The following is a 26,753-nucleotide window of genomic DNA, read 5'->3' on the forward strand; positions in this document are numbered from 1 at the left end:
TACACTTTCCTGCTGCCTCAAAAACTCACTTACTGTTACTCCTGTTAAAGAAACATTTGTTAGAAACTACAGTGTCCAGCTATTTATGAAAATTACTGAGCATTTTTACTGAACATGAAACTATACATTTGCGACCTGTTTTATTTTATGTTTTAAGATGACTTCAGTAGGAACAAATGGGCTTGGGGCAGACTGCCACAGACGGAGGAAGGAAATGAGAAAGTGCTGAGAAATAGCTTAGAGCATTGTTGGTTTTGGTCTTGTTATCAGCCTTATCCTTTTATTCTCAATCTGTGCTTTGAAAAAGTGTGTTTTCCAAATCTCAATCTTGGGCTGATAACTTTTAATAGCCTACTTATAAAGTCAGTTCACAGATATTCACAAACCATGTTTTTCCACGTGCCCCTGGTGGTATGTAGCCATGCTGAAACCGTAGTTCTGGTTTTATGCACAGAGGCTTTCAGATATCCACCCCTGAGATTTCTGCCTTCATCCCAATATAATGGAGGTGGATGGAAAGTAATTTGCAGTGTTCCAGACACTGTTTCTGGAAAGTCAAAGAAAGTAAAGGTTTTAATTTTTCAATGTTGTGAGCCACATAAACAAGTTCCATCCATCCCCTTTGTACTGGGTTGACTGTAGGTGCTTCGGCGGAGGCTATTTCAAACCCTCGACGCATAAAGACAAAACTATTTGTACTGCTAGATAACACTGGGGATGGAATGTAAAAATTTTTGGGGGGATTTTGTGAAGTGACCCTTTAAACAGATCACACTCCTCTCTTTGCATCACTCACATCTTACAGCTAAAACCTCTGCACACCTGCTGTGTTGCTTTGCCTCACATCTCCCGGCAAATGTTGCCATTACAATAATCTACTTTCTTATGAGGAACTTTGTTTTCTCGACTGCACTGTAATCTGTGCAAACCAGACTCCTATATCAATGCCACCCTGCATTACCCTTGACACTCAACATTGCTCTGGTAAAACATGAAATATAGTCTCATAAAGGTCTTATCAGCCAGACAAGTGGACCTAAGAGTTCCAGATGAGTGTGCTTAAAGGCTCATGGTGAGTTTAAAGGATTTAATGATGTCTGGCCTTAGAATAATTTTAGCCGAATGCACGCTACAGGACTCTTTGGTAAGCAATTAGACACTTGGGCTTGCCCTCCAGTCCAGTTGCCAGGTAACGTTAATTGAAAAATGTGACACAAATACAAAAAAGAGAAAAACAAAACCGAAAAAAAAAAAAACAATAAATGTTTTCTAAATTTGTGGTACAGTTAGGTTAAAAGGAATCCAGAGAAGGCCTCTCTTATAAAATTGTGTTTTAAATCAACTAATGAGCAGCTGTCAAAATCTCAAGAACAGATCTGAACAGAAAAATTAGGGTGTTTATTTGTTTTAACTCAGCTATGTAAATCAGTAGTGTAATGATCAAAACACTCAGCTGCCATCTCACCAGCACCAGAGACAGAATTCAGTCTGATTAAACAGTGGACGCAAACTAAGCTCCTGCTGCCCAACTGTTCCCTGTTTACCATCCTCTCAATCAAGTCTTATTCATGCGAAATTTTCCAATAATCACTAATGTTTGTTTATCCTTTGCCTTACCTCCTGCTTCTCCACTCAACAGGTACTATTCAATCAATGCACCATGAGGCAAATTAAAAAAAGGAGCACAATTACTACTCACCAGGGTGATGCTCTGCTCTGCTAATGGTTTGTTTTAATCCTGTATCTGCTCATGACAGTTACGGCAGAACTTCACAGCGACATGGAGCTTCTCGTTTTCTCACACCAAATATCTGCACTGTTCCTTACTTAGAACCAGAGACCAAGGTACTTAATCGCTGACAATTATGTTAAACTTACAAGCCGATACTTTAAGGTGAACCAATAACAAAAGCAGCATTTAAATCATATCCTGTAGTGCATAATTAGGGCTGACACACAACTCTTTGGATTCTCTTTTCTAAAGAGAAAACAAGTGCTGGTCTAGCTGTGGCCTTGGGCTGCCAACATCAACAGTGTGATAGAGGAACTCATGGTGCTAAGCAGGCTGTGAATCCTCGCTACTACAAAGCATCATTAAATGAGGCCTTGATAAGTATTTAATGCTTCTGAAGCAGGCACAGACAAGGTGCTCTTACAGGAGAAAATAACAGACCAGGCAGAGGTGATGAGACCCTTATTATGCAGGTCAGGACACCTCTGAGTGCGTCACGACACTTACACAACTTATTAAAACAAAAACTAGCACACTTTTTGAGGTTTGTTTATAATCAGTTAAACTGAGATTCTGATAATTCAGTGTCAGCGACAGAGTAATGGCAAATTAAATTTTTCCTCATTCCCAAAGCCCAGGTCTTACAGCAGTCCATAATGTTTTGGTTTGAGCTGAACTGATCGAATGTGCGAAGTCTCATCACCTCCCCGAACTGTCTGACTCACAACCAACTGACTTTTCAAACAAACTCCTCCTGGTCCACATGCTTTCCCCAGACTACAGCTGCAGACTGTAGCAACACCTATTTTCTGTTAATTGGAAATGCTTTTGTTTGCTCACCGTCTCCAAAGAAGATTATTACAACTATGGCGGAAGGTTATTTCACTATGCTGCAGCAGGATTTATGAAGAACTCAAGAAGGGCTATCTGAAAAACTGGGTCACTTTGAAGTTCAACATTTCCAAAGCACTAACAATCTACTTAGACCATAACTTCAAAACAACATTTTTTTTTTCCCAAAGTACACTGGAGGATATTAAAGTTTCTCTTTTGCTGGCCCCTGAAAGCAACCAGTGTTGACCAATTTACATCAATATGGATTTATCTCAAACACCTCAGGTGTTAAAAAGGTGAGGGAGGAAATTAAAAATGTACAGAGGGAGACTTTTGACCAGAGGAAGGAGACAAAAATTCAGTGTGGTATTCAGTAAATATTCAACAAAGGCACTGGTGGAAGCCACGGAGACTTCATAGTATTGATTTAATAAATAATAATGATAGAAGGGTCTACTGCATTAAATTTAGATTGCACTGCCGTCAAACCATTCGGTAAGGGAAACAGTCTCCCAGCCCTCACCAAGTACTGCACAGGCCCCCTTTGAACATGCCACATGTCCCTCAACTGCAGAAGTGGAGCTGCTCTCTGGCAAACAGCGCAGAAGACTTTGCTTGCAAAAGTCAGTTCCTAGATTTGAAGGTAGAAAACTATGACTGTGAAGCAGGACAGGTGCAACGCTATGAATGTGAAGCAGGATATTCTTTAAGAAAGAACAGGCTGAATACAGAGTCACAAGCTGGCCTCAAGAATCAATGACACACTTTTGGCCTTGCTATTCCGTAAGAGACTGGGAATAATACCGGCCTGAGGAAAGCCTTTCAAACAGAAGCTGCCGTGGTGCTTCTGCTGCTGATACAGTGACAGGGTCACAGTTCTGTCAAATCTGTAGCAACAAAAGACATATTTTGAAATAATTACGGAGACTGCTCATGAAAACTGGTAAAATATGTGAATCAGCTTAAATTAAATATAATAATTTTTTAAAGTGCACCTAATAACCCACTGGATCATGTGACTATCGAGGCTATCGTTGACAAAATGGACAACATATACTTTAGTGAATCATAACAACAATCCTCTGCACTTTCATTTCACAAATAGAGCCCCGAGTAACAGATCAAATTACACACGTTTCCTATAGTTGGCAGACCAACCTCAGGCACTACTGCACCCTTATCACTATGAATTACTGTGTTGTTATACTGTAATGCAACTGTAAAGTGTGGACTGCGTTAGAAGGGGAAACCATGAATGAGCTATTCCCTGCAGGCTGGAAGATTAGAACTCTGCTAAACCCTGGGATAATCGAAATTTTCTGTCCTTGGGTGTACTCGGCTCGAAAGAAAAGTCCTTCAAATTCTGTCAATCTCTACCTGTGGCTATAGACATTTCAAGAGAGTTGCCACGGCCCACTATAACTGCTGCCATTAAATCACACAGTGGCATCTGTGTTTCGGATGCTGACGTATGGTAGGACAGAAGAAACTTCCAGCTTCAATGTTTACTCTGCAGCTTTCAAAAGAACAAAGGAAAATTACAGGGTGGCAGCACTGGCAACTTTTCAAGTCTTACTTCTTGTTGGCTGTCCTGCTTATATATTTATGTTTTTTATATTGTATAGTAAGTGAGCTATGACCTTGACCCAAAGCTGGTAAACTGTGGATTGAGCTCCATCTCCCTTTTTGCCTCGTGGAGGGAGGAGGTACAGAGCATGCCACTGACCTGGATGCTAAACGGGGCGCTAAATCTGAAATGATGTGCATTAAACACGGTGACGTATGACACGCTGACACGCGCCAAACGAGAGGGAGAGGAAGACAGCTCCCAAAAAGGAGAGAGAGAGCACTCGGGATGGAACTGCCTTTGCATAAAGGCATGAAAACAGACCTGAGGAGATTTCTTTCTCCCAGCATAAATGTCTAGAACTATTCGTCCCAGATAGGTGGCTGATTTACGTGGCAACGAGTGGCAGCTGAACCTTGACCTTACAAGGTGAAACAGATTGCATGTATGTCCCAGGAGGTCCCAGTGAGTATCATAACACTGATGAGCAGATCAATCTTAATCAATACTCATAACTAGCCTCCTCAACGTCCATTCATTTAGTCGTTGCCTATATACATCTTCGACGTGAACCCATAATTGCAAATTTTCTGTACCACTGCTTGATTAATGCCTAACTGCTTAACTTTTTCCCCCATCGCTCTCTGAATCAGCTGCTATTGTGTCCTGTGACAAGCGCACCCGCCCGAACACCTTGAATCAATAACCTTGGCTGTGTTTTAGCTAAAGTCACAGAGGCTGTAACGATGCTTAACAGCCCATTAAAGTGATGGAGACCTCCAGTATGCTGAGGGTGACATGTCAGGGTCATGCCATGTCTCTGAACACCTGAGGGAGGCCAAGTTCACAGTGGCAAAATGTACTTTACATGTTAGAGACATCAGTACTTTCAAGGTAGTCATCTCTTACTTTCTAATATAAGTAGGTAAGTTAGAAAGTGATATCTTTATAGAGTCTAGAAAGGTGAAAGACGGACATTTTTCTATAATATGTGCAATTATGTTTAATTGCTGAGCAGAGCAGGGAATCCTGTCTCTGCATGCAGCCAACACATGGTGAATAACATGTACATTTAGCAAATCATGAGAGCTCTCTGTGTTTCTCTTGCCGCAGTGCCAAACAACTCCTGGCTACGCTTCTTTTTTATCTTCGCTCTAGTGTTTCGTGACCTCAGTTGTATAAGAGGCTTGCTCTCCATTGTTTGCCTTTGTGGTGGAATTGATTAACATTGGGCTTTAATTGCGGTAAGATTTGGGGACAAACATTGGGAACCATTATCTTTCACACTGTGACAAAATGGACCCGTAATTACCATCAACTGTTTCAGACAACAACGCGTCTAAATCCAGTGGAAGTGCAGTCCATTAAGTTGTGCGTACATTTGCACTTGCATGTGTAATTGATGATTACCCCTTGCTGATCAAAAGAGACTTAATGTTGCTGCAGATGGCAATAACCGAGGAAGAAGAGGAGGTGGGAGAGTGTGCGTGCGAGGGTGCATAAAAGCCAGAGAAAGAGCACAAGAGTGCAAATGAAAGGTTAAGTGCACACAAAGTCCAAGTGAATATTCATGTATTTAAAATGATACGTTTTGTTACCTCTAAGTGAATGAACCAGGTTATTAAAAGGATAGAAATCTCTGGGCTGCCAAGAGACTCTCTGCTAATATTCACTGACATAACAATTATGCTGTGACCATACAAACTTCTAAAGCTTTCTTTATCTGTTTACATTGTGTGATTGATGTGTGTGAGTGCTACAACAATAATCCGCTCTTCTTTTAATAAAATCGCCTCAATTTAGGTTACACACATGCATGCAGACGAACACGCGGAGTGCATACGTACATTAACATACACGGCGCACACACTTTATGAGATTACACAACTCAACGCTCAACTAATCCCACATGACACAAATACATCTGGCCAACAGGCAGATTTCAAAGCCTTCAAAAGCCTCACCGATGGGGGAAACACGACAGCACACAGACCTTGGATGTTCCTCTGAGTTTCAGCAGCCAAGTAACATATAAATAGCACCCATTTATTTCCAGTCAACAGACTGTGTGAGTCAAGACTCTGCATAGCATAAAGCAGACATTACACAAGTGGGTTTTGGATTGTCAGTTAGGAGAGGTGAGGGGGGGGGGGGGGGGGGGGGGGGGGGCTGAGTGCACCAGTGTCACAAAAGCACACATGCACTTCTGCATGCAAACACACGCACACACACATATATACAAGACAAAGACGCTCAACTAGTCTACTGTGCCGCTCTTTGCCTTTATGCAGGTTGACACACTCGTTTCTCTGCTTCAGGCACTGGCCGCATTTCACTACTGGAAAAAAAAAAAGAGGATCTCCATGGCAACAGCTTCTGCAGTTTGTAGGTTGTAACGCGTGCGATGACATCATCCAGACATCATCCAACAACACGGATCACAGATACCTGCTGATGCGCATACCTTCACCCGTCAATCAAAACCTCATGCTCCCTTCTCAGACGAGAAAAAAAGAAAAAAGAAGAGGAAATCCATTGTAAACAGAGACATCAGCCTTCTGAAATTATATTCAGCACACTTTTAAAACATGATTCATGCAATAAGGTATGCAGTCACATGTTAAAATAATCTCCTCTTCCAGGCAAACATTTATCATCAACAGAGTGGACATCAATGGGGTGTAGTAAACTGGCTAAAACAGGCAACAACTTATTTTATGGTCCTTTAAATTGCTATCTAGACCACTGCACATTACAACTGTTGTATAATATTTAAAGGGATATGAGGGCAGAGGCTAATTATAGGGTTTGTACCCACATTATTTCCTGTGAATTACACACGGATAAACCAAAGATAACCTGTTCTGGCCTGTTGTTGTTTCCCAGAGAAAAACTGTGTTTTCTTACAACAGGTACAACCTGGAGGAAATCATCTTCCAGGAGTTCAACAGTGACGCTGAGAGGAATCTTATTACAAAACATCATATAACATAACACATATCAAACATAGGCAAGGTAGCAAAAGGAGAGCTACACAAAACGAAACAAGGATAAAATGCTGGGAGAGCTGAGATGAGAAGAGTGAAATACGACAGGGAAGGAAGACGGATAGAGAGATGCCACAAGCATGAACAGATGGCTGAGAAGAGTCGGAGAGAGTGAGCGAGAGAACGACAGGCAGACAGAGAGAGAGAAAAATCTGGATCAGGCTGAAAAAGGCCTCGAGTTCACATTGGGGAATGCAGTAAGTAGGACAGGCAAAACTTAAATTCCAAAAAATGAGACCCAAAAATAACCCAAAGGAGAACAAACCACTCGAGCCTGGGAGCTATGCTAGATGGTCAGTCAAAACAGAGCAGGCTCTCCCGCTTTGAAGAACAGTCTTCTCTTTAGGATTCATAATCTACCTGAGGATGAGCACAAAAGGGGGACTGAAATCTTAATGGTAATCTATGCAAATTCAGCTATGAGGGAAAAAATGATAAACAGGGGACAGTCCTGATGCAAATTAAGTCTCCTAAAGGAAGCAGATTCATCCATATGTATGTAAAGATAGAGCTATATCATGCACTGTATATAAGATTGAAGAGAATAATAATAATAATAAAAACTTCCTCAAAGTTGGGGTCCCGTACTTCACCTTTGTCTGCGCTGCACCTTTTCATATTCAGCCAGTAAAGCAACAGCTCTTATTCTTTGCCCCGTGCTTAAGGCGATGGCAGTGTACAGTAAGAGCTGGTGATTAATTCAACAATTCCTTCATATCGTTTAATTCCTGAGAACCCCATTTGAACAGAAGAAATGATGTGACTCATTAAGTGGGTTGAACCAATACCATTATATTGTAATATGAAACCAATCCTCATGGCCGATATAAAACAGGCCTGTGGCAGTAGTCTACCCATCCCCACTAAACCCAGTGCTTTCTCTTCTTTGTGCTCTACAAAGCTCCACTATCGCCAACCCAGTAACGTTTCCACACACGCGTCTCCACACTCAAAGCACCGCAGGAGGTAACATGCAGTGGCATTCTCCACCAGAAGTGGGATGAGAGTAGAGCGACTGGCAGATTGACAGCTGTTGGATGAGTGTAGATACATTGCATTATATTCCCTGACAAAAATGACGTGGAGATTTAAAGATGAGGTGCCGCTGTGTACGTATGCAGCCGACTCAATTACAGCGGAAACCCTGCAGAATCCCGCAAACACGTAAGCACATGAACAGCACGATCCAATTAGGTTCAGTGTTTACTGTTCTTGTCTTTGGGGACGCATTGGTTCTGCCTTTCACCTGATGAGTCATCCACTTCTGTGGATAAAAAATAAAATAAAAAAAAGGACGCATTGTTTGAGTGTAATATGGTGTATGCCCCAGAAGAAGAAGATATGCTTGTTTTAAGATGAGTTTCTTTGAGAGGAGTTCAGTGAGCAGTATGTCAAGGCTCCTCTCGGTTGGCGCTTCATTCCAAACTTAAATTCAAAATTTCACATCACTATAGAGGCAAGAAAATATTAAAGTGACCTCAACTCTAACGTGAGATGCCTTGAGTCTTGCCCAAAGTCCTCTTTAAAACAGAATTAATTCAGTTAGTATTTATGAAAGGGAATAGCTCTAACCCAAGGACAAACACCGGAGATCCAATCCTCCAGAATGAGTCAAATTTACATGTGGTTGAATCACTGTTACTGAACTGCTGCAGAAATAACTTTTTCACTTTTGATTTTAGACCCCTTGCAGTCAGTTTTGGTCACAGGCCTATGGCCATGAACACAACCTGCACATGTTAAGTATAAAATAAGTATTTGGACTAAGCTACTGACAGACAGGCCTTCACCGCAGCAAAATTCTCCACCTCTAACTTATTTTTCCTTTTTTTTTTTTTTTTAGCATGACTGACGTTTAGCTGACATTATTACCTACCTTTAGAAAATAAGCACTAACATTAGCTGGTAAAGGCCAAGTTCAGTGGTAGCAACCATGACAACCCTGTCAGAATGTGTCTACTGGACATCCTTTCTGACAAGGAAAAATCAATACAGCAAAAGCCATAACCTTTTGTCAGGTTTAGACAAATTCTGGGAAAAGTGGCCTGCTACTCTGTGTGTGTGTGTGTGTGATATATTTGGCTGTCTCTCTGTTAGCTGTCAGACATGCTGCCCTCAAGTTATGTTCAAAATGCATGAGATGAGAAAATGTGGACACCCACCAAAATACTAAATACTTTATGTTTAACTGAGATGTGGTGTAAAAAACTGTGATAAAGGGGGAGCCGCTGCTAAACCCATGTTCAAATATACCTAAATCAGATTAGGCAACTATCATTCAGGCCAAATTAAATCTATTTGAGTTGGGTGTTCTTTCATTACAACTAACATAGTTAACATGGAGAACATGAAGATAGTCTCTGAACACATGCACCGTTTACTCCTGTTTGAGTAATTATTTCTCAAAACTACAGGGCCCATCTGTTTTAGGAAACGGCTGAGAACAGATGTCACCGGCTTCAGTCTTTTCATTGGATCTGTTGACATCTATAGCTGTGACTGCCATCGGTTGAAAATTTCACCTGAACCTCACACAAGAGAAATCAGACAAACTTCTACAAATTTCTATACTAAATATTATAGGAAGCCATTAAAGGAAACCTGTGGTGCAGGTTAGCATTTTCTAGCAGAGCTACTCACTTAAACTGCTCTCGGGAGCCCGATTGTGCACTGTGTAGCTGTATTATACAGCTCTGCGTGCCTTTCTGATTTTACACTTTAAACTGATGTCTCATAGTGCTACGCCCCACATCCAGTGTCAACAGGAAATACATTATGAACGTAAACGTACTACTTCATAGTCTTATCATTGTGTCAGCAACTGATGCCAAAAGTGATACATTACATTATTTTTTGGTAATATGGATAAGAAGCTACACACAACATTGCTCTATTATTCTGTTTTGTGTGTTGGAACTAGTCCAGCATGCAGAAATTGGATTCCAGTATATTTAATGAGTTTTCTGCAGATCACTGATAATAATGTAAACTGTATTTAATGGTGACTAATGAACTATAAGCTTCAACTGAACAAACACTGAGAGCAGAAATTAACATAAGTTATTGTCTCTATTAGTTTTGTAGCAGCCATGTATGTAGCATCAACAGAAAAACATAAAATGTTACGAGCATAAACATCAGCTGGCGAATCCACAGCTGTTCGTAACACCACAGCTACTGTACTGCCTCTGACATGTTTGTCAGTAGTAAAAGAAAGAGCAACCACAAACTTGACAGCACAGCAACTAAGGACACACACACATACACACAATTTACAGTTGTGACAAAAGAAATAATGAGTAGATGCGACATTGAGTATTTATCTGAATTCTTTTTTCTGCATCTATTAATGGAAAAGGAAGCAAAGAAAAATGTGTGTGTGTGTGTGAGAGAGAGAGAGAGCAAGGGCACCAGGTACAGTACTGAAAGCACGACCCCCCATGGTTCTCAATCATTCTTACTGTGCTTCTTCTTCCCTTTTTGCACACGTTAAAATATGAGTACACACAAAGCATAAACATATACTGACACAGACAGTCACGCAGGCATGCTTCTCTCTCTCTCTCTCTCTCTCTCTCACACACACACACACCCTTCGCATCCTGCTTTATTAGGTGATGAGTCATAGCTCTGGGTCCTCTAAACTGGGACAATCCACACACTCAACACACACACACACAGCTTATACAATAGAGCATCACAAACACACCTACATGCGCACAAGGAATACACTCTCAAATACACACATGCGCACAAACACAGACACACACACAGGAGAGACTTGGCAGCACCCAAATTCACAGCCTGGGGCCTCTGAAGCTGCCTGGTGTTGATAGGTTAGTGCTGTTTTTCTTTCACACATCCAAAAAAACGGAGTGTGCTAAATATCAGCGCCACCTGCTTCTTCCATGAAATGGGCTAATTAAGTTTATCCTGGGAAAACCTTACTTATCTACTCTACCTACCACTGGCTGGAGACAAGTTATTGATTGTGCAAATGGACTAAACTCAGTATGAGCAAGTGGGCCTAATATTTAAGTGTAAGGCCAAGTTCTACTTCTACTTGCCAAATAAACAAAACTCAAGGTGTTTGTTGGAGTAACTTTGGAGTGTAAGCTCTGACTTTGATGCTTTTTGGTCAAGCTGCACTGGGCACTTTTGCACTTTGAAAGCCCAAAGTGGCAACAACCGATAACAGTTTAAATTTTCACACAAAATTTTCTTTATTACTAAGAAAATGTGCATGTGAATTCTCTGAGAAGTTACCTCACAGAGCAGCTTCTAGGGGAGGAGATGGTGGACAAGAAAAAAAAGCCTTTGGCAGCACTTTGAGCCATTGTTGTGGTGAGTTTGGTTTCTCTGGTTGATTGCTCAAGTTCTTTATTTTGTTTTTATCATATTGTGTGTGTGTGGAGACTTCCTGACAGCACCTGTTATCAACAGCCAAATCTTGATCCAAACAGACAGGTGAAGCAGGTTTACTGGACCTATGTTCACCCTGAGACAGATGTACTTTACCTCAAGCACTGACTCGTATACACATAAACCCTTCGCATCAAGAATAATACACTGCTCTCATAACAAGTGCATGGAACCACTCAGACAATCAAACTCAAGAAGTCAACCTGAGTAATAGCATTGGTTCTGGATGATTATGGCTGTTTATGGCACAGTTGGCCTCATGTAATTATTTATCTGAATATTATGAGCATCAGAGAGGGAGAGAGGAGAGAAGATCAAAAAAAGAAGAGACAGTAAGAGGGATAGACAAGCGAATGAAGAAGTAAAGACAGCAGCAAAATGAGCTCTTCCTGTTTGTTTGGACAGCTATCCTTCTGTCTATTTACGTCTCTGTGCTGTTGTGATTCTACGGGTCAGCCTGAGAGAAGAGGTAAACCTTCCTAAGCCCTAAAAAACAAAACCGAATCACCAAAGTGTGCTAGACAGGGTGCACAACATGTAAATGGATAAAGCAGCCAATCACGACTGAAAACTAGCAGCTTTTGTCCAGAGTGTCAGAGGAGACGTGAGTACTTGGACAACCCTCATGAGGCCGTGTGACCGTCACCGTGACAATGATCTTTTCCACATCCAGTACTCTTAGGGACAATTAATTTTTTTAAAAAAAGGAAAAAATAAAATCCTGAAAAATCTGTTGCTGATGCCTTTCCATTCATCAAATCACTAACAGCAGCAACTGATGGATCAGGGAAAAAAACACTTTGTCTTAGCTACGTTGCTGTCAATTGAAATCAATATCAATACTGTGTCACTGCATGGAAGGATGCTCAATATTCTATCTGGCCTGTGGTTGGCAGGGAGAGTGAGTAGCCTGGTGTGTGTTTGCTAAAAAACAGGGAGGGAGGCTTCCATGTTACGGTTAGCCTGAGTCTCAGAGATTAAACCTGAGTGCTGCCAAGACAGCTGGCACGGTGGCTGTGGTTTCTCTCAGCAAGAACCAGGAAAAGAAAAGAAATCTTTTTACAATTAAACATTTTCTGGGCACTTTGGTTTCATTGTTGGGAACATTTTGGTACCTTCCAAAAGCAATATGTTGAACTGTGAAGTAACAATTTAGAATTTCATATTGGCAAGTACGTCTCATGACTCTTACCCAAAATGCTCAAGGGGGAACTGTCTGCTCATAAGCTATGTCCCCCAACTGCACACTGCTATATTTACTGATTGAATTCAGCTGTGTGCTCAAGGGGGAAGAATGACAGAAGTGAGTGTATCGAACAATGCCAGGTATATGCTGCATAAAACTGCTCGATTTCTGTGGTGCTGATGGTTTTTTTCCCATCTGTCTCTACTACTTATGACTGTGTTTTGTTTATGTGACATTGGCACAAAACAGAATAAATGTATTGGTTAAAAATAATAATAAATAGGCTGAGATATAAGGGTGCTCTTAGTGCCTGACCCTGGAAAGAACAGGGATACAATGAATACTAATAACACAATCGGTGCAAGAAATGTTGCATATCAAAAAGTTGCAGAGATGACATAAGGACAGAAGAGTTTATTCTATTATTTCTTTTCTATTTTATTTTATTCTATCCTATTCTGGTCTGTAGAGAGGTTGGGACCTATCTGAGCATGCCATAATCCCTCCCACTGCTGAGGAAAAAACACAGTTTCTTTACATAAGGTATAGAAACAAGGTGTTGCCTGACTCATAGCAGTTATGAGACAAATATCTGCAACATTTCATCTAACACATCCTTATTCCCTGTAGCATGACTGCCCACAGACCAAACAGAGGACCACAACTGTAGATACAATGGAACACAAAGCAGGCGAACGCTGTATCTGTGTGCAGAAGGACAAACCTGACCATATGAGACTGCTTTAGCACATACAAATCCCCTGAGGTGTCAGTGTGAGGTGGTAAAAACTGTGTAAGACCTTTGTGTGTGTGTGAGTGTGAATGTGTGGCTGTGTGAATGCTGAACATTAGATTGTGTTTCTGCATGTCTTAAGGATATTCTTTATCACGCGCGTGTGTGTGTGTTATTGTGTGTGTGCAGCAGCTGTATCATGACATCATATCTCTGTCCTCTCATGTGTTCTTATGTGTCACTTGCCAAAGTTTGCTGCCACTGTCATCTCCCTCCCCTCCTGACCGTCATCCTGGCCCTCCAGCTCTCTGGCTAGACATCAGAGGACGCTCTATCTCTCTCTGTCTCTCTCACACTCACACACACAATAACACACACACAATCAGAAGTTGGCCCAAAAGACCAATGTGAGACCAGAGACAGTGCAGAGGGACCATCGCCCAACCAAGGTCACTGCTCTGGGCGGAGAGGAGACACTGTCATCTCTGTCCAACCTGGAAGCACAGTCTCATAAATGCAGCCAGAAGGAAACCAATACGGCCACCTGTTTGGCTGGAAATACAGCAAGGGCAATTAGTTCAACCAGGCAACACACATGTGCTGCCAAGGGAATGATGATGAGGGGAAAGTTTGCAGGGTTTGCATTTTGGCTGTGGGTTCTGCTGTTGAACTGGGCTTACAGCAGAGGCTGATAAATTCTTGAGAAACAAAAATGCAAACTACTCTGGTTCTCTTGGCATTCAGGGGGAAAAGCTTAACAAAGTCTAGGGATGAAGTAGAACTGTACAGGAAAAAAAGACTAAACAACCTAACAACCTAAGAAATTAGAATGAAAAGGATTTTCTTCGAGCCACCAGAGCAAATTAATGTCTTCTCCGCCTGCTCGCAGTTGAAGTTCGTGAATAGTGGCTCACAAAAGAGCAAGGTGACACCGCCGTGTTGAGGTTAAACCGAGGGCTAATCTAATGGCTGTAAAAACCGTGTGCTTAACTGCCACACTAAAAGGTGCATTTAAATTTAAAGCAGGTGGCTCCTGGGTGCCAAGCTGTCACACAGTGCTGAACGAGTCGCAGAGCGAGTCCTCCTGCTGTAGGTAATCCATACGCAGGTGCTTGGATGAAGCTGACGATCAAACTGAGTGTATCATCGTTACTGTGCAGAAGCTACTGATACATGATGATACTGAAGGGAGCATGAGGAAAACAGAAACGATGCAGTGTGTGTGGAGGAGGAGGCTTGTCAATTTATAATTCTAGCACAGATCTGATGTACACAGCTGTTGATAGAGCAACAGCTGGATGGGAACTGCACACACTGCACTCTGTGAGTACATGTGCCGTGGAAGCATTGGAGACATGAGTCAGAGAAACGCTAAATAAAGCAAAATCCAATGATAACACAGGAAACCCGTGGCTTTGAAGTTACACCGTGCTGAAGCAAACTCGAAAGCACCAGGGTACCAATCACAGAGCAGGCGCCTAAAGGGGCTGCTGTACTGAAACACAAGGTCCTACACAGCCCACTGCAGCAGCTATGACAGCCTGAATAGCTAGTCCACTGCTGCTGCACCATGCCACCATGACTGCAGTGGTATGTTGTGGATAAATGTGTATAGTCGCTCAACTATCTATCTTTCCCTCACTTTAATCATATACTGTAGTTCCTATGTGCACCCTCCGCAAACAGTTTTATAAAGGTAGAAGACTTGTGACTGTGTTGAGTTTCTATGTGCAGGAACACTTAAGCCATTATACATAAAAATAAAAAACAACAACAAGCCAGACTTTCTGTAAACTACATGCCAAGGCCCAATTTATGATTAATAGGGCTACCCAGAGACGGGAGGCATTGCTGGCACAGACAAGAGGCAGTATATCTTAATACTCAAGTGCCTTGGCCAGTTCTTGATGCTATTTTCTGCTAAGGAGAGCAAATGCCTTCAGCCATTTTTCCTCTTAGTTTGCCGAGACAGGTACAAGGCTGCAGGTGGAAGCTGCTGACAGGAAGCAGAGTGGGGAACAGTCAATGTGGGACGGTAGCTTGACTTTTGAGGTCAATCACGATCCACAAACGTGAACACGATATCAGCCCTGTGGTCACGCTATGATGCGTTTCCTCAACTACTGAGTAAAATTAGCCTCCTTCAGTCCAGCGGGCGGCTCTTGCAAAGCGCCTGCACAGACTGTCCCCCTCATTACTGTACTTATGTAAAACACTAATGGGAGCATCCCTTCGCCAAGAATCCCCTCCAATCACCACCAGCAACCCCCCCTCTCTAATATGACACTCACAATTTATGTCTCCGTGCTGCAGGGCATATTAACCGTTTGGGACAGCGTGCCGTCTTGTATCCACTTTCATCTGTAATAACCCAAGGTAAGACACCATCATATTTCATCCCCTCTGTGAATCTTAAATGATCTCGCTCACTTTTTCTCCCTTGCTCCAACTCTTCGCCCAAACTCCCCCTACCTTAATTCCTCCCTTACTCTCTTTCCCCCCTCTCTCTTCATCTTCATCTCGCTCTGTCTTTTCCTCCCTCCAGGGCTTTGACTCATCTGGAGACTTGCCAGGAATGCAGATAGAATCACTCGCAGATGTACAATAACTTGAGGGGAATAAATATGCCCTAATTGAGAGAAATGATGTAATATTGATCCCAGGGCCTCTGAACCTTTGGCATCGATGAAGCGTTCTGCAGAGCCTGTGACATTTAGAGGGATGGCTGGTGTGTGTGTGTGTGTGTGTGTGATATTGGGGATACGTGATGCTGAAGCTGGGCTGTATGAGACCAAAACATGTCTCACGGCTTGATGAGAACTTCCAGGCTCAAAAGCACGAGACACACAAAGAGCGAGCGTGGAGATGATGTTTCCCTGCCCCCATAATGCACCGAATATAACACCGAGCTGCTGCATTTTATTTAGTGATGCTTTGAAGACGTGTTTCAGTTAAAACTTGAGTGGGAAAATATCAGCGTGTGCCGTCTGTACCTGTGCCACAAAAGCTGACGAGTGGCTTTAACACTCGAGTCTGGTTCCAGGCTGGCTTTGGGGTTAAAGTGAAAACAAACACAAGCGGCCTCATCTATAACAGGTATCAATTCTGCACACATCCAAGCCAAGCTGTGTGGGTTTTAGGTTTAAATGTTTCATGCTGCCATTTACTTATTTTTATTGCAGCATTATGTAAATTAGGACCAATATTTCTAATCCTTTAGAATTTATCTGGGCTTTTGCATCTTGACCTCGTATTTAATTTCTTTCACGTTTCAGTTTCTTTAATGTTTTATATTGTATTTCCAAGGTGTCATCTGAAGACAATGCATGATTTCTATGTTACAAGTGAGAAAAAAAAAACAAAAATCAATAAACCATGTGATCATGTAATCATTATGTCTTCCTGGCCCTTCGACGTTTTCATCCTCTCTCCAGGACTCTTGGTATTTACCTTGAACATGATCTATCACACATGTCTATATGTGGCATGGTGCACGTTCATCCCACTGCAGATTGTCAGCAGGACATCCAAGACATCAGTATTAATCATTATATATTGAAAATGGGGCCTAAATCAATGTGAGAAGATCCCTAACATCACATCAAAAGAAGACCAAATCCATACAGCTACAGCAAGAAATTCGTTCCACGATAATGGGATGATCAACATTAATAGACTGATAAAGTCAAGTAAAGGTTATACATTTCAAAACCATCTGTTGGACTTAGTTTCAACTACATCCTTTCACAGTGGTCAAAGTTGACATTTTCTCTGCTGTCTAAGTGCAGTTCATCATTCCTCCCTATCGGCACTCCGTGCTACAGAGGATGCTAAGAAATGCACAAGTAGAAAATTAGTCAGAGAAGGATCTGAGTTTCTGAGTTTAGATTTACAGCTTGTGAGGGTTTCAGTGTCAGCTTGAGGGAAATGAGAGTCTCATAGCAACCTGACCTGCACAAGAATAACAGTATATTGATGTGGCTAACCTCATCATTACCAGAGGACTGCAAATTCTAATTTGATGTGGCTGCAGACGCTAAGTCAATTCAGGATAATAATGGCTTTGTTCTGACTGAAGTATCCTCTGTTCATATCATCAGACAATTTAACTCTTTCCGATGAGTGACTGAAGACCAATTTCCAGTTTACACTGTTATTATTCACCAACCAATAAATGAGGAAGCTCAACCTCTGAGAAGAGTGCAGCTCGTCAGATTGTTATAGTGAGGCTGACAAGAACAAAGGGATTGTCACAATGAGCCTTTGTGAGAGGAAGCGATACTGATTTTTCAAACTATGTGATTAAAAGAATATCTTTTATATCACTCGGTAGTGATTAGAAATTAATATGTTGAATCCTAATCAGATCAAAAACATGTTTTTCAGCATGTGTATGCTACTACATGATATCATAACTTATTTATCTGTAATTTTACCCACTGTCTAAGGTGTCATTATATGCTCTACTGCAACATCATGGTATCTCTTCATTGGAAGGTTAAAGTTGTGTTCAAGCTTGAAGCAATGTACTCTAATACAAATATAATTTAATGTATTTAAATAATCAAAAACACAGAACAAAAATATACCTACGTCTGCCTCTTTGTAGTGTGTCTTTCATAAATCACTAATTTGTCCCTGAACAGCAGCCTAAACGGAGGAGAAGACTGTGTTTTTGGAGGTGTACCGGTGACCTTTGACCTCTCTTGTGTTCACAATTTGTTGCCTTGCTGCGGCCCATTTTTGACGGAAAACAACAAATTCACTCACATTCCCTTAGGCTCCCAAAAGGTATTGTGGGAAACAAAGAAAATCACTAACTGAGCTACAAGAAGACAAGGCAGTTTTGGGGGAAAGTGAGTCAATTCAATTACTCTGACACAAAACAACTCCGAGGATGCATTGAATATCACAGATAGGTGATGCAGAACGGCATCCAAAGGTGGATGGCTTCTTAAAGTCAAGCATTGATGTGTGAATTTCGGAGGAATTTAGCCAAGAGGTTTAGACACCATCACTGCTGCAATTTCAGAAAACTTGCTGTGGTGTCGCAATGTCAAGTGCATGGGGATGAAGCGTGATATCCTGAGGAGGGAGACAGCTGAAAGGGCTTGAAGTTTTAACAGCCAATCAAGATCACAGGGGAACTTGCTGGGTATTCCCAGAATGAGCCTCACAAACAGAGTGCCACCATGGTCGTAAATTCAATCTAACCCAAAATAAAATGTCAGGATAGGTAGGCAAGAGAGGCTGCGAGTGACATGTCAGCTCTGCATAGAAAACCGAATTATAACAAATCAAACCTGGCAGCAGCAGCAACAGAATAACGGCTAAAGAAGCAGCAGGTTTGTATCTGGAAGTTGGTTTGAATCCTCTGCTGGATCGTGCTCAAGAACACAGAAGCGACAAAAGCAGTTTTTTGCTCATTCACTCAACAGGGAAAACACAAACATATTCATGCATTAAGGAAATTAATCACCCCGTTGTCAAAGTATTTAGTGTTTACAAATCGTACGCATTAGCAGGCTACTAGAAACAGACTTGCACTGCAGTTAGTCTGCTTGGCTAGACTGCAGTCAATTACTCTACATCTGCACAAGACAGAGTGAAAGCAGTGTGCATTGAACTGTCAGACTGAATTACAGACCCAAACTGTATCTGATCTGTCCCACAGAGAAAGCAGTGGAAAGACATGCCCGCCGAGGGCTGAGAAGAGCATTTACACAACATGTTTTAATCAAGCATTTTAAATTTAATCAATTATAACTGAAGAACCACATCCATTAGGAAACAAAAAAAGGGAGCGGGCCACGGACGAAAAGTGCGCTCTGATTAATTGGGGCCTCCCATTTACAGATCCCTCTGTTCTCTCCCTTCATCCCTTGAGTTCCACAACAAGAGCTTGAAAAGTGTCTCTCCACATTTGCCTTTCCCCACTTCTCTCGCTCTCTCCCTCTCACCTGCCCAATTAGCTGTCAGCCGAAGCCATTTATGTTTCTATATTTCATGGGAGGCTGAATATTAAAATTCTGCCAAAACTGCCGCGACCCTGAAAGGATACACTGTGTTTGACTGAGCTCTCTGTGGATGACAAAAGCATGCTAGCCCAACACTGAGAGGAAGTGACAGGGGCTTGTACAGGCAAATAATCAAATATGTATTCATGTATTATGTACACAGAGCTGCTGACTCTGTGCAGAATATCAATGGGTGCACAGGTGGAGGGAGGGACATTAAAAATAGTTCTAACTAAACTTCAACCACTGTAAATAAAAATCAAGATGAAAAATCCAGTCTGATGCTGAGGGGGTGAAGGTCTAGGAAGCTAAACACTGAAAATCTCTTAAAGAGGAGGAAGGTACAGTAAAACATAAAGAATAAAATAATCAAAAGCAATTCAAGAACAAGAAAAGCAGCACATATCCCTACTTTGGAAATTTATTGCCTTTTCTCACAGCCATCAGGTAATGGATTTTGAAAATCACCATCATCCGCTATGAAAAACTTAATCAGATGAAAAGTGCTGGAGAGGCTTTTATCCATCATCAATTCAAAGCTACAATGATTTGCGCCTATTTTCTGATTGCCACCTTTTACCTCTGCAAGCCAGTTGTGTTCATCGCTCCATGACAAATTTACTTCAAAGGAAGCCTCCATCATGACCCATTTTCCCTTCCACCAACAGCTGAGCTTTCGCCCAATAAGGCACAAAGCGGGAATTTTCCCACGAGCCCCTGTGCATCAAAAGCTGGTAAGGCAAACAAGAGGCGACCGTTCTGAGGCAGCCACATGAGGCAGAATTGGAGGCAATCATCTGAAGTGATGCTAACATCATAGATTTGAAGATAATATGAAGGGAGATTATGTATGGTTTCTCAAAAGTATCACTTTGATTCATTATAGCTGAACAAACACAAGCTGCATTCACGTTTCACAAGATAACTAAGATAGATGCGATGAGCGTAAACACAATGAGGAGGCACTCTATAGGATAGGAGGAGAAAAGCCACAGACACGGCTTTCATACCCACTGAATCACTGTCTTTTTCATACACCAATGCGACGAGTGACTCATCCTGTTTTTCTTCTATCATGATGAAAACTCAAGGTCCATTCAGAAAGGGGCACAGAAAGCGAAGAGGCCTAATTGAAAATCTTGTACCGAACACTCTTTGGTTGCTTCAAGTCAAATCTGTGCTGCACTGAAACGCAAATGTAATGTATAGGAAAGTACTGAAGATCAAGACAGCTTAATTGCTCAAAACATGACAACGCTTTCTATAACAAGGTGAGGTAAATATTTTGTTGTGACAGCATAAGACACTTTAAATGGTTGCTGACACAACAAATGATATTTCACTCTCTGTTGTACTGGGGTGGAGACAAATCTCTGAGACACTGAAATACTGTTTTTCAGTCACTAATTATTTGCCATCACTTCTATTTTTCTGTTCTTTCATGCAGTGACAGAAAGACTGTCGATGACACTTAACACTTCCTGCAGACGTTTCACATTAAAAGCCTGTCAGAAATGGGAGGGGTTATGCAACGTGAGCTGCTCGATGACTTTTATGTAAAACATCTGCACAGGAAGTGTTGAGTTTCACTGAAAGTACGGCAAAAGAAAAAAACATCAAAGTGGAAGTGATCTGAAGTAATTACTGCAAGAAAACAGTAATTCTTTAAAAAGAAAACTTAGGACTGAGAGCGGTGAGTACAACATTACTGCTGCTCTGCTAATAGATTAGTGGTGATTTTCCTAAATTTATCAAGACGACAAGGGTAACAGATGAAATACTGAGTAAACAGCATCACCAAAGCATTAAAATGGGAGCAGATCAGAAAACAGGGAAGCTTCTTACTGAAATATGACAAAATACTGTATAAAAACAGGTTAAATTAGGAACAGAAACTTCAGGTTTCAAATAAAGGCCCAGTTCTCTCTGCAGCTGTAGCAAATAAAAGATTTACAGAATGTACCAGAATCGCATGAAAATTATTTACTAATTCCATTTGACCCCAAGGAAAGAAGAAACAGACATATATCGCTCAAATCAAAGCCACAGTTAAGCAGAATGACACTTACTCTGAGGAACTGGCTTTGATCAACTAATCCAGAAATTTGAAGCAATGCCACCGTGATGAGCAGGTATATGCCACGAGTATGTCACCACACGCTCCATCGACAGACAGAAAATAAACAATCAGTGTGGGGAATGAAAATGTTTTTCTTACCTATTGCCATCTCTATGATGCTCATTTGGCTCTCTGAAGGGGAAAGGATTTTTGGCGGCTTGTCTGTTAGCGGGGCTGTCAAAAGACAAACAGAAAGAAAGAAAGAGCACATTAAATTCCACATCTTTCTCCCCCGTGGACAGTGGGAGTATGATTTATTCATTAAAGACCACAATAAAGGCTGCATTAAAATGGGAACAAATACATGGAAATATAATATTTAAAGAGAGGACAGAGAAAAAAGAGATGGGTTACTAAGACTCAGAATTATCAGTTCAAAGCTTTAAACATCAATGCACATACTTTCAAAGCAGCAGCTGCTTCAATACTAATGCTATTTGTTACTCGTATAACTGAGTGTGTAAGTGATGATATGGTTTTGACGTGGACTGCAGCACAAACTGTGCCGCACACAGTAGCTGTGAAACTAGTCAACCATTTCTGACTTTACTGTATATCCTGAGGTAAAAATCATTCACAGCTGCAGTGCGCATGGGAAGGTTCAGAGCTGCCGCAGGAAATTCAGTGGTTTCAGCTGTGTACATTTAATATGACTGGAAAATGTATGTTTTTTTTTTTAACATACCATAAATGCTTAGAGTATACATTTGGAAATGAAAAAACAGTATACATTTGAAAATGAAAAAGTGTATGACGGTTACTTTAGAACAGCCTTCGTCCCAACTCCCTTCGAAATACACCAATACCAATTAGACAGCTGCTGAGTAACAAAAGACGTGCACTTAGAGGCCCCTCATTATAATGATTCCCTAATTGGTTCTAGTCTTCAAAGTGGCATCAGAGAGGTTTTCTATCTCTGCACACTTGGAAATACTCAGAGGGATAAGGCTTGTTTCAGTACAAATGACTTGTGGTTTGACTGAATTGGTGATCGTCGAGCTGAACCTGGAAAAATTAGGCGAGTTTTAGTGAGGAGCAACAGAATGAAGGAAGATTTTCCAAGTTTACACTGAACTGGATCCTTTATATGTTACTTCTCTGGTGATATAGTGATAACATACAGCTGCATTTTAATATTGACTGCTTGCTAAAAAAAGGCCTCTGGCTAGTTAATATTCCCAAAAGTGTAGATTCAAATCTCCACCATTTGGCCTCCATGGTAGCGCAACACGTCCAGTTCCATGATGCAACTGCACAGTGCTGGAAACTCATTTTTCCACTCTCGAGTTTCTGCAGTCGAGATTCTGTCTTGATGAGACAAGTTAAATGAATTCAAAAACGTCCACAAACTTTGTTTGAACTAAACTGGCCTAACTGATATTGTTCATGGACAGCTAAAATATATTTTGCTGTGGGGTCATCTTACATCAGCTGGTGTACATGAAGGCTCCTCATAAATATATCATCATTTCTAAGGACTGCATGCAGATTTACATTTACCGGCTTAGCAAGTCGTCCCAGCTAACTGGTAAAATGTCATTTGCCATCGTCTTTCAGAACAACCCATCTGCTACCATTCTTCTGCTGCCATCTGCGGTTCAGGTTTGATTAAGCTGAGGCAACTTAATCCGCTTGGTTCAGGTTAGGGAGAGATCACAGTCATGATTAAAAGATACTGACACTACTGCTGGTAGGAAACAGGATGTGAATGGTGGTATCAAAGTCTCATACTTTGTTGACTCATCTATTTACCACCACTCCTCCCCACCAGGTTTTGTAGCTCAACATTATGCTACTACTGACTCTGCTCCTGACAGATATGAGCCATAATTCACACTGCTGGTTCTGGTCAGGTACAGGCCTAAACATAACGGATTTCAGACGTTTAATCAACAAATTCTAAGTCTAGACGTGCAATGAAGAAACAAGCACAACTTGATTGGCTTGATTTATTTAGAGACAGTCTATGTAATCAGCTGAACTTGACTTGTAGCTTTGCAGAAAAACAAACCTTTTTTAAAAGCATCATCTCAAAGAAACGTTCCCATAAATTTTCGAGTGGACATGTCTGATGAGCAAATTAACGCAAAATGTCAAATGCTGCTGGTGAGATTTTTTAAAAAAAGGAAGAAAACACAGGGACTATACATAGTATGCAGATTTTGTGCATTTAATTTCCCTCTGTCTGGTGTCCACACACTTGTGCTAATGAAAAAAAACCCTCCACTGTTCTGATGTCCAATCAATTGACACACAAAATCATAACAAGGATCATGCAGTTTGTAGAGAAGAGTGGGCTGAAAACAGGAAAAAAATGCCTATGTGAGCTCATTAGTTACAAATTCAAAAAAGCACCACAGCAAATTATGCCTTTCCCTGTGCCGAGTGTGTCTCAATGCTGTGTAAAGAAATCTCATTACCTTAATTACCTTTTTCTTGATGAAATATGCTTAGATTATTTTGTTTCATTATGACATGAAAAGAAAAACGACTTTTTCCACTCTGATGGTTTGTCTCATACAAGAAAACAGTGAATCTAGCGAGAGAAAACGGTGCACGTGAAGGGATGTGGCTGCACGTATTTATAGTAACATGAAAAGAGAACCTGCGGATATGAACATCAAACCTGGAGCCATTGCTTCTTGCTTATTCTGATTAAGTAAGTTTGGAAGTTATATATTATTATATATTATATAATTACATTGCTTACACTAAAACACTGATACTAAAATATATACAAAATAGTTGTGATAGTTATTCAAATCCATTAGATCCACTCCAATTCTAAGATAAGTGCAGTGCCACATGAGCGTGTTTATGTTAAATGGACATTTTAATCACTTCTTCTCTCCAACTGTTTGAAATTTCATTGGCCAAGTGTTATGCATTATACAGAGGCACCCCTTCCAACTGCCTTGAGTAGCACCTGGAGGTAGGAAAGCTTGATAGTGATTGAAGGTACATAATCAATTGCCAGGATGTTATAAACAGGAAAATGGAAAACGTGGCATAGGTTGGAAATACCCTGAAAGCTTTACAGCTGCCGCTGGCAGCTATACTCAGAATACACTGAAATGTAGTCATGTGCTATTAATTCAACACAGCTGCACACAGCAGATCGGTGTTTACCAAATCTGCTGGTGTCTGCCACATAATACGTAAGTGAACAGAAGGAAAATTAGGCATGAAAGAGATCTAAGATTCATTCCAACATTTAGACTTAGGTTTAAGCCCAGTGCAGTGGTTCTAATTTGACATTTCCTTGTCATTCACACTTTATTTTAAAAGTCACATGTCCATATGTACACTTAAACAGCCTCATGTTAGCTTCAGCTGAAATTTAGGATGCATTTTCCACTCAGTGTGCTGTGCACTTTGTCCCACAGTACCTAGAGTAAAATCAGATTATGAATGGATGACCTCTAAGCCAATGTGAACAGGAGGAACGATTAGATAGACTACCAAAACCTGCTCCGATGTACGTTTGGGCCTGTGAGTAATGTTAGTGTTGTCATATCATATGGTAACATGCATCCTACTGTAGTAACTCAAGACTGACTTAAGGGTACTGTATTTTTCTCATATAATACCAGTATAATATTATGTATATCTATTGTGTGCCTTATTCAGAAGCTCCATTTGGATCTCCATACCCAGTCTGATGGTATGGACCAGAGTAAATGGGAGATTCTATTAAGGCCAGAGGGAACACGCACTGTGGCTGAGTTATCTGCTGTTTTACCACCTTTCAGCTGAGGGATTAATCTCCTATGTCCTTTGACTGTGACAGTTCCCAATTTCAGAATTACATCTGAGCAAACAGGATGACTCCACTGCATCTCAATTAAATGAACATGACATGCTGCTCACTGCGGTAACCTCACTTTGCAATTTAAACTGAGAAGATGGATGTTTTTCAATTTAAAAAAAAAAGCAATGTGTGGACAGGTACTGAGAATACAGAGACTCTCTCTCATTCAAATGTGAATTCTCTTTTTCATTTGCAGGTTGTGCAGAGCCAGTTGAAGGTGAACTCCCAAACCTGGAAGGTAATCAAACTTCTGCTGTATTTTTTAATAAGCTCGGAGGACATGAGGTTGATTTTTGGCAAGTGTGGTGTCATTTTAAAGCTGAAGGTAACAAAAGGAGGAGACTGCTGTTTAATTCTGGTAGAACTACTGCCCTTCGTCCAAATCAAGGGCATGCTGCTGATATGCTGTTCGTCAGTGGGATCCCACCGTGCTGGAAGGCATGCAAACACACACATTCACGCACAGACACACAAATTTGAGATGCATTAGTGAAGCTGGCTGGTCTTCAACTACAAAACCATAATTCTGTGGTGGGTTATTATGAGTGGGAGTGGGCAGGCTTTTCGCTGAGGGGCTAGAAACACATCCAGCCTGACCCGCTTCTCTACACACAAACAGTATAAGCACATTACACACACTCACGCACACACATTCCTGCACACATAAACACTGAAAAGCCTGATGCTGGTATCAGCTACGGAGAAAATCTTTAAAGTGTCCCTCACAGGCCCTGTGATCTGCTCTCCCTGTGATCACATGATGATGGATGGGGGGATGGAGTAATGAAATAGAAAAAAAGACCTCGTTCTCTCCCATTAACTCCACCATCGCCTTCTCTCCCTCCACCTCTTTCCGTCTGTCGTTTGCTGTCTTTGTCGCTCTGTCTGTCTGTTTCTGTCGCTCTCAGGGGAGAGAGAGAGAGAGGGAAGATGAAAAAGGAGGGAGAGGAGGAGGGAGGGAGGGAGAAGGCTGTGGTCCTCTGTTCACACCTCATTAAAGACCACTTCAGCAGACATAGATTAAGAGGAGTAGTGTGTGTGTGTGTCTGTGTGTGTAATGGCATGTGTTTGTGAGTGTGAGATCGTTAAAGGAAAGATGCAGCGTTGGTTCCATGGGAGAAAAGTAAATGAAAGCAGTTTTGGAGCAACTTGAGAAGCAAACCTTGTTAGTCATACACATGCAAAAGAAAAAAAAAATCCTGATCTTTTTTTGGCACAGAGTCCTACCATCCTGCAAGTAACAAATTCCACCCCTGTTATGTCTCTGCTTCACTTTCCTCAGATC

General features: G+C 41.3%; 1 protein-coding gene across 1 annotated transcript in view; it reads right to left on the reverse strand.

The window, feature by feature from the left end:
• Positions 1-26,753, reverse strand: part of LOC121178090 (interleukin-1 receptor accessory protein-like 1) — a 201,905-nt gene that overhangs the window by 56,612 nt on the left and 118,540 nt on the right. Inside the window, exon 6 of the mRNA XM_041032601.1 lies at positions 21,757-21,831. Coding sequence (XP_040888535.1) covers positions 21,757-21,831 — 75 coding nt within the window. The remainder of the gene's footprint in view (positions 1-21,756; positions 21,832-26,753) is intronic.

This window comes from Toxotes jaculatrix, chromosome 24 (genome assembly GCF_017976425.1).
Source record: "Toxotes jaculatrix isolate fToxJac2 chromosome 24, fToxJac2.pri, whole genome shotgun sequence".
In the NCBI taxonomy this organism is placed as follows: Eukaryota; Metazoa; Chordata; class Actinopteri; family Toxotidae; genus Toxotes; species Toxotes jaculatrix.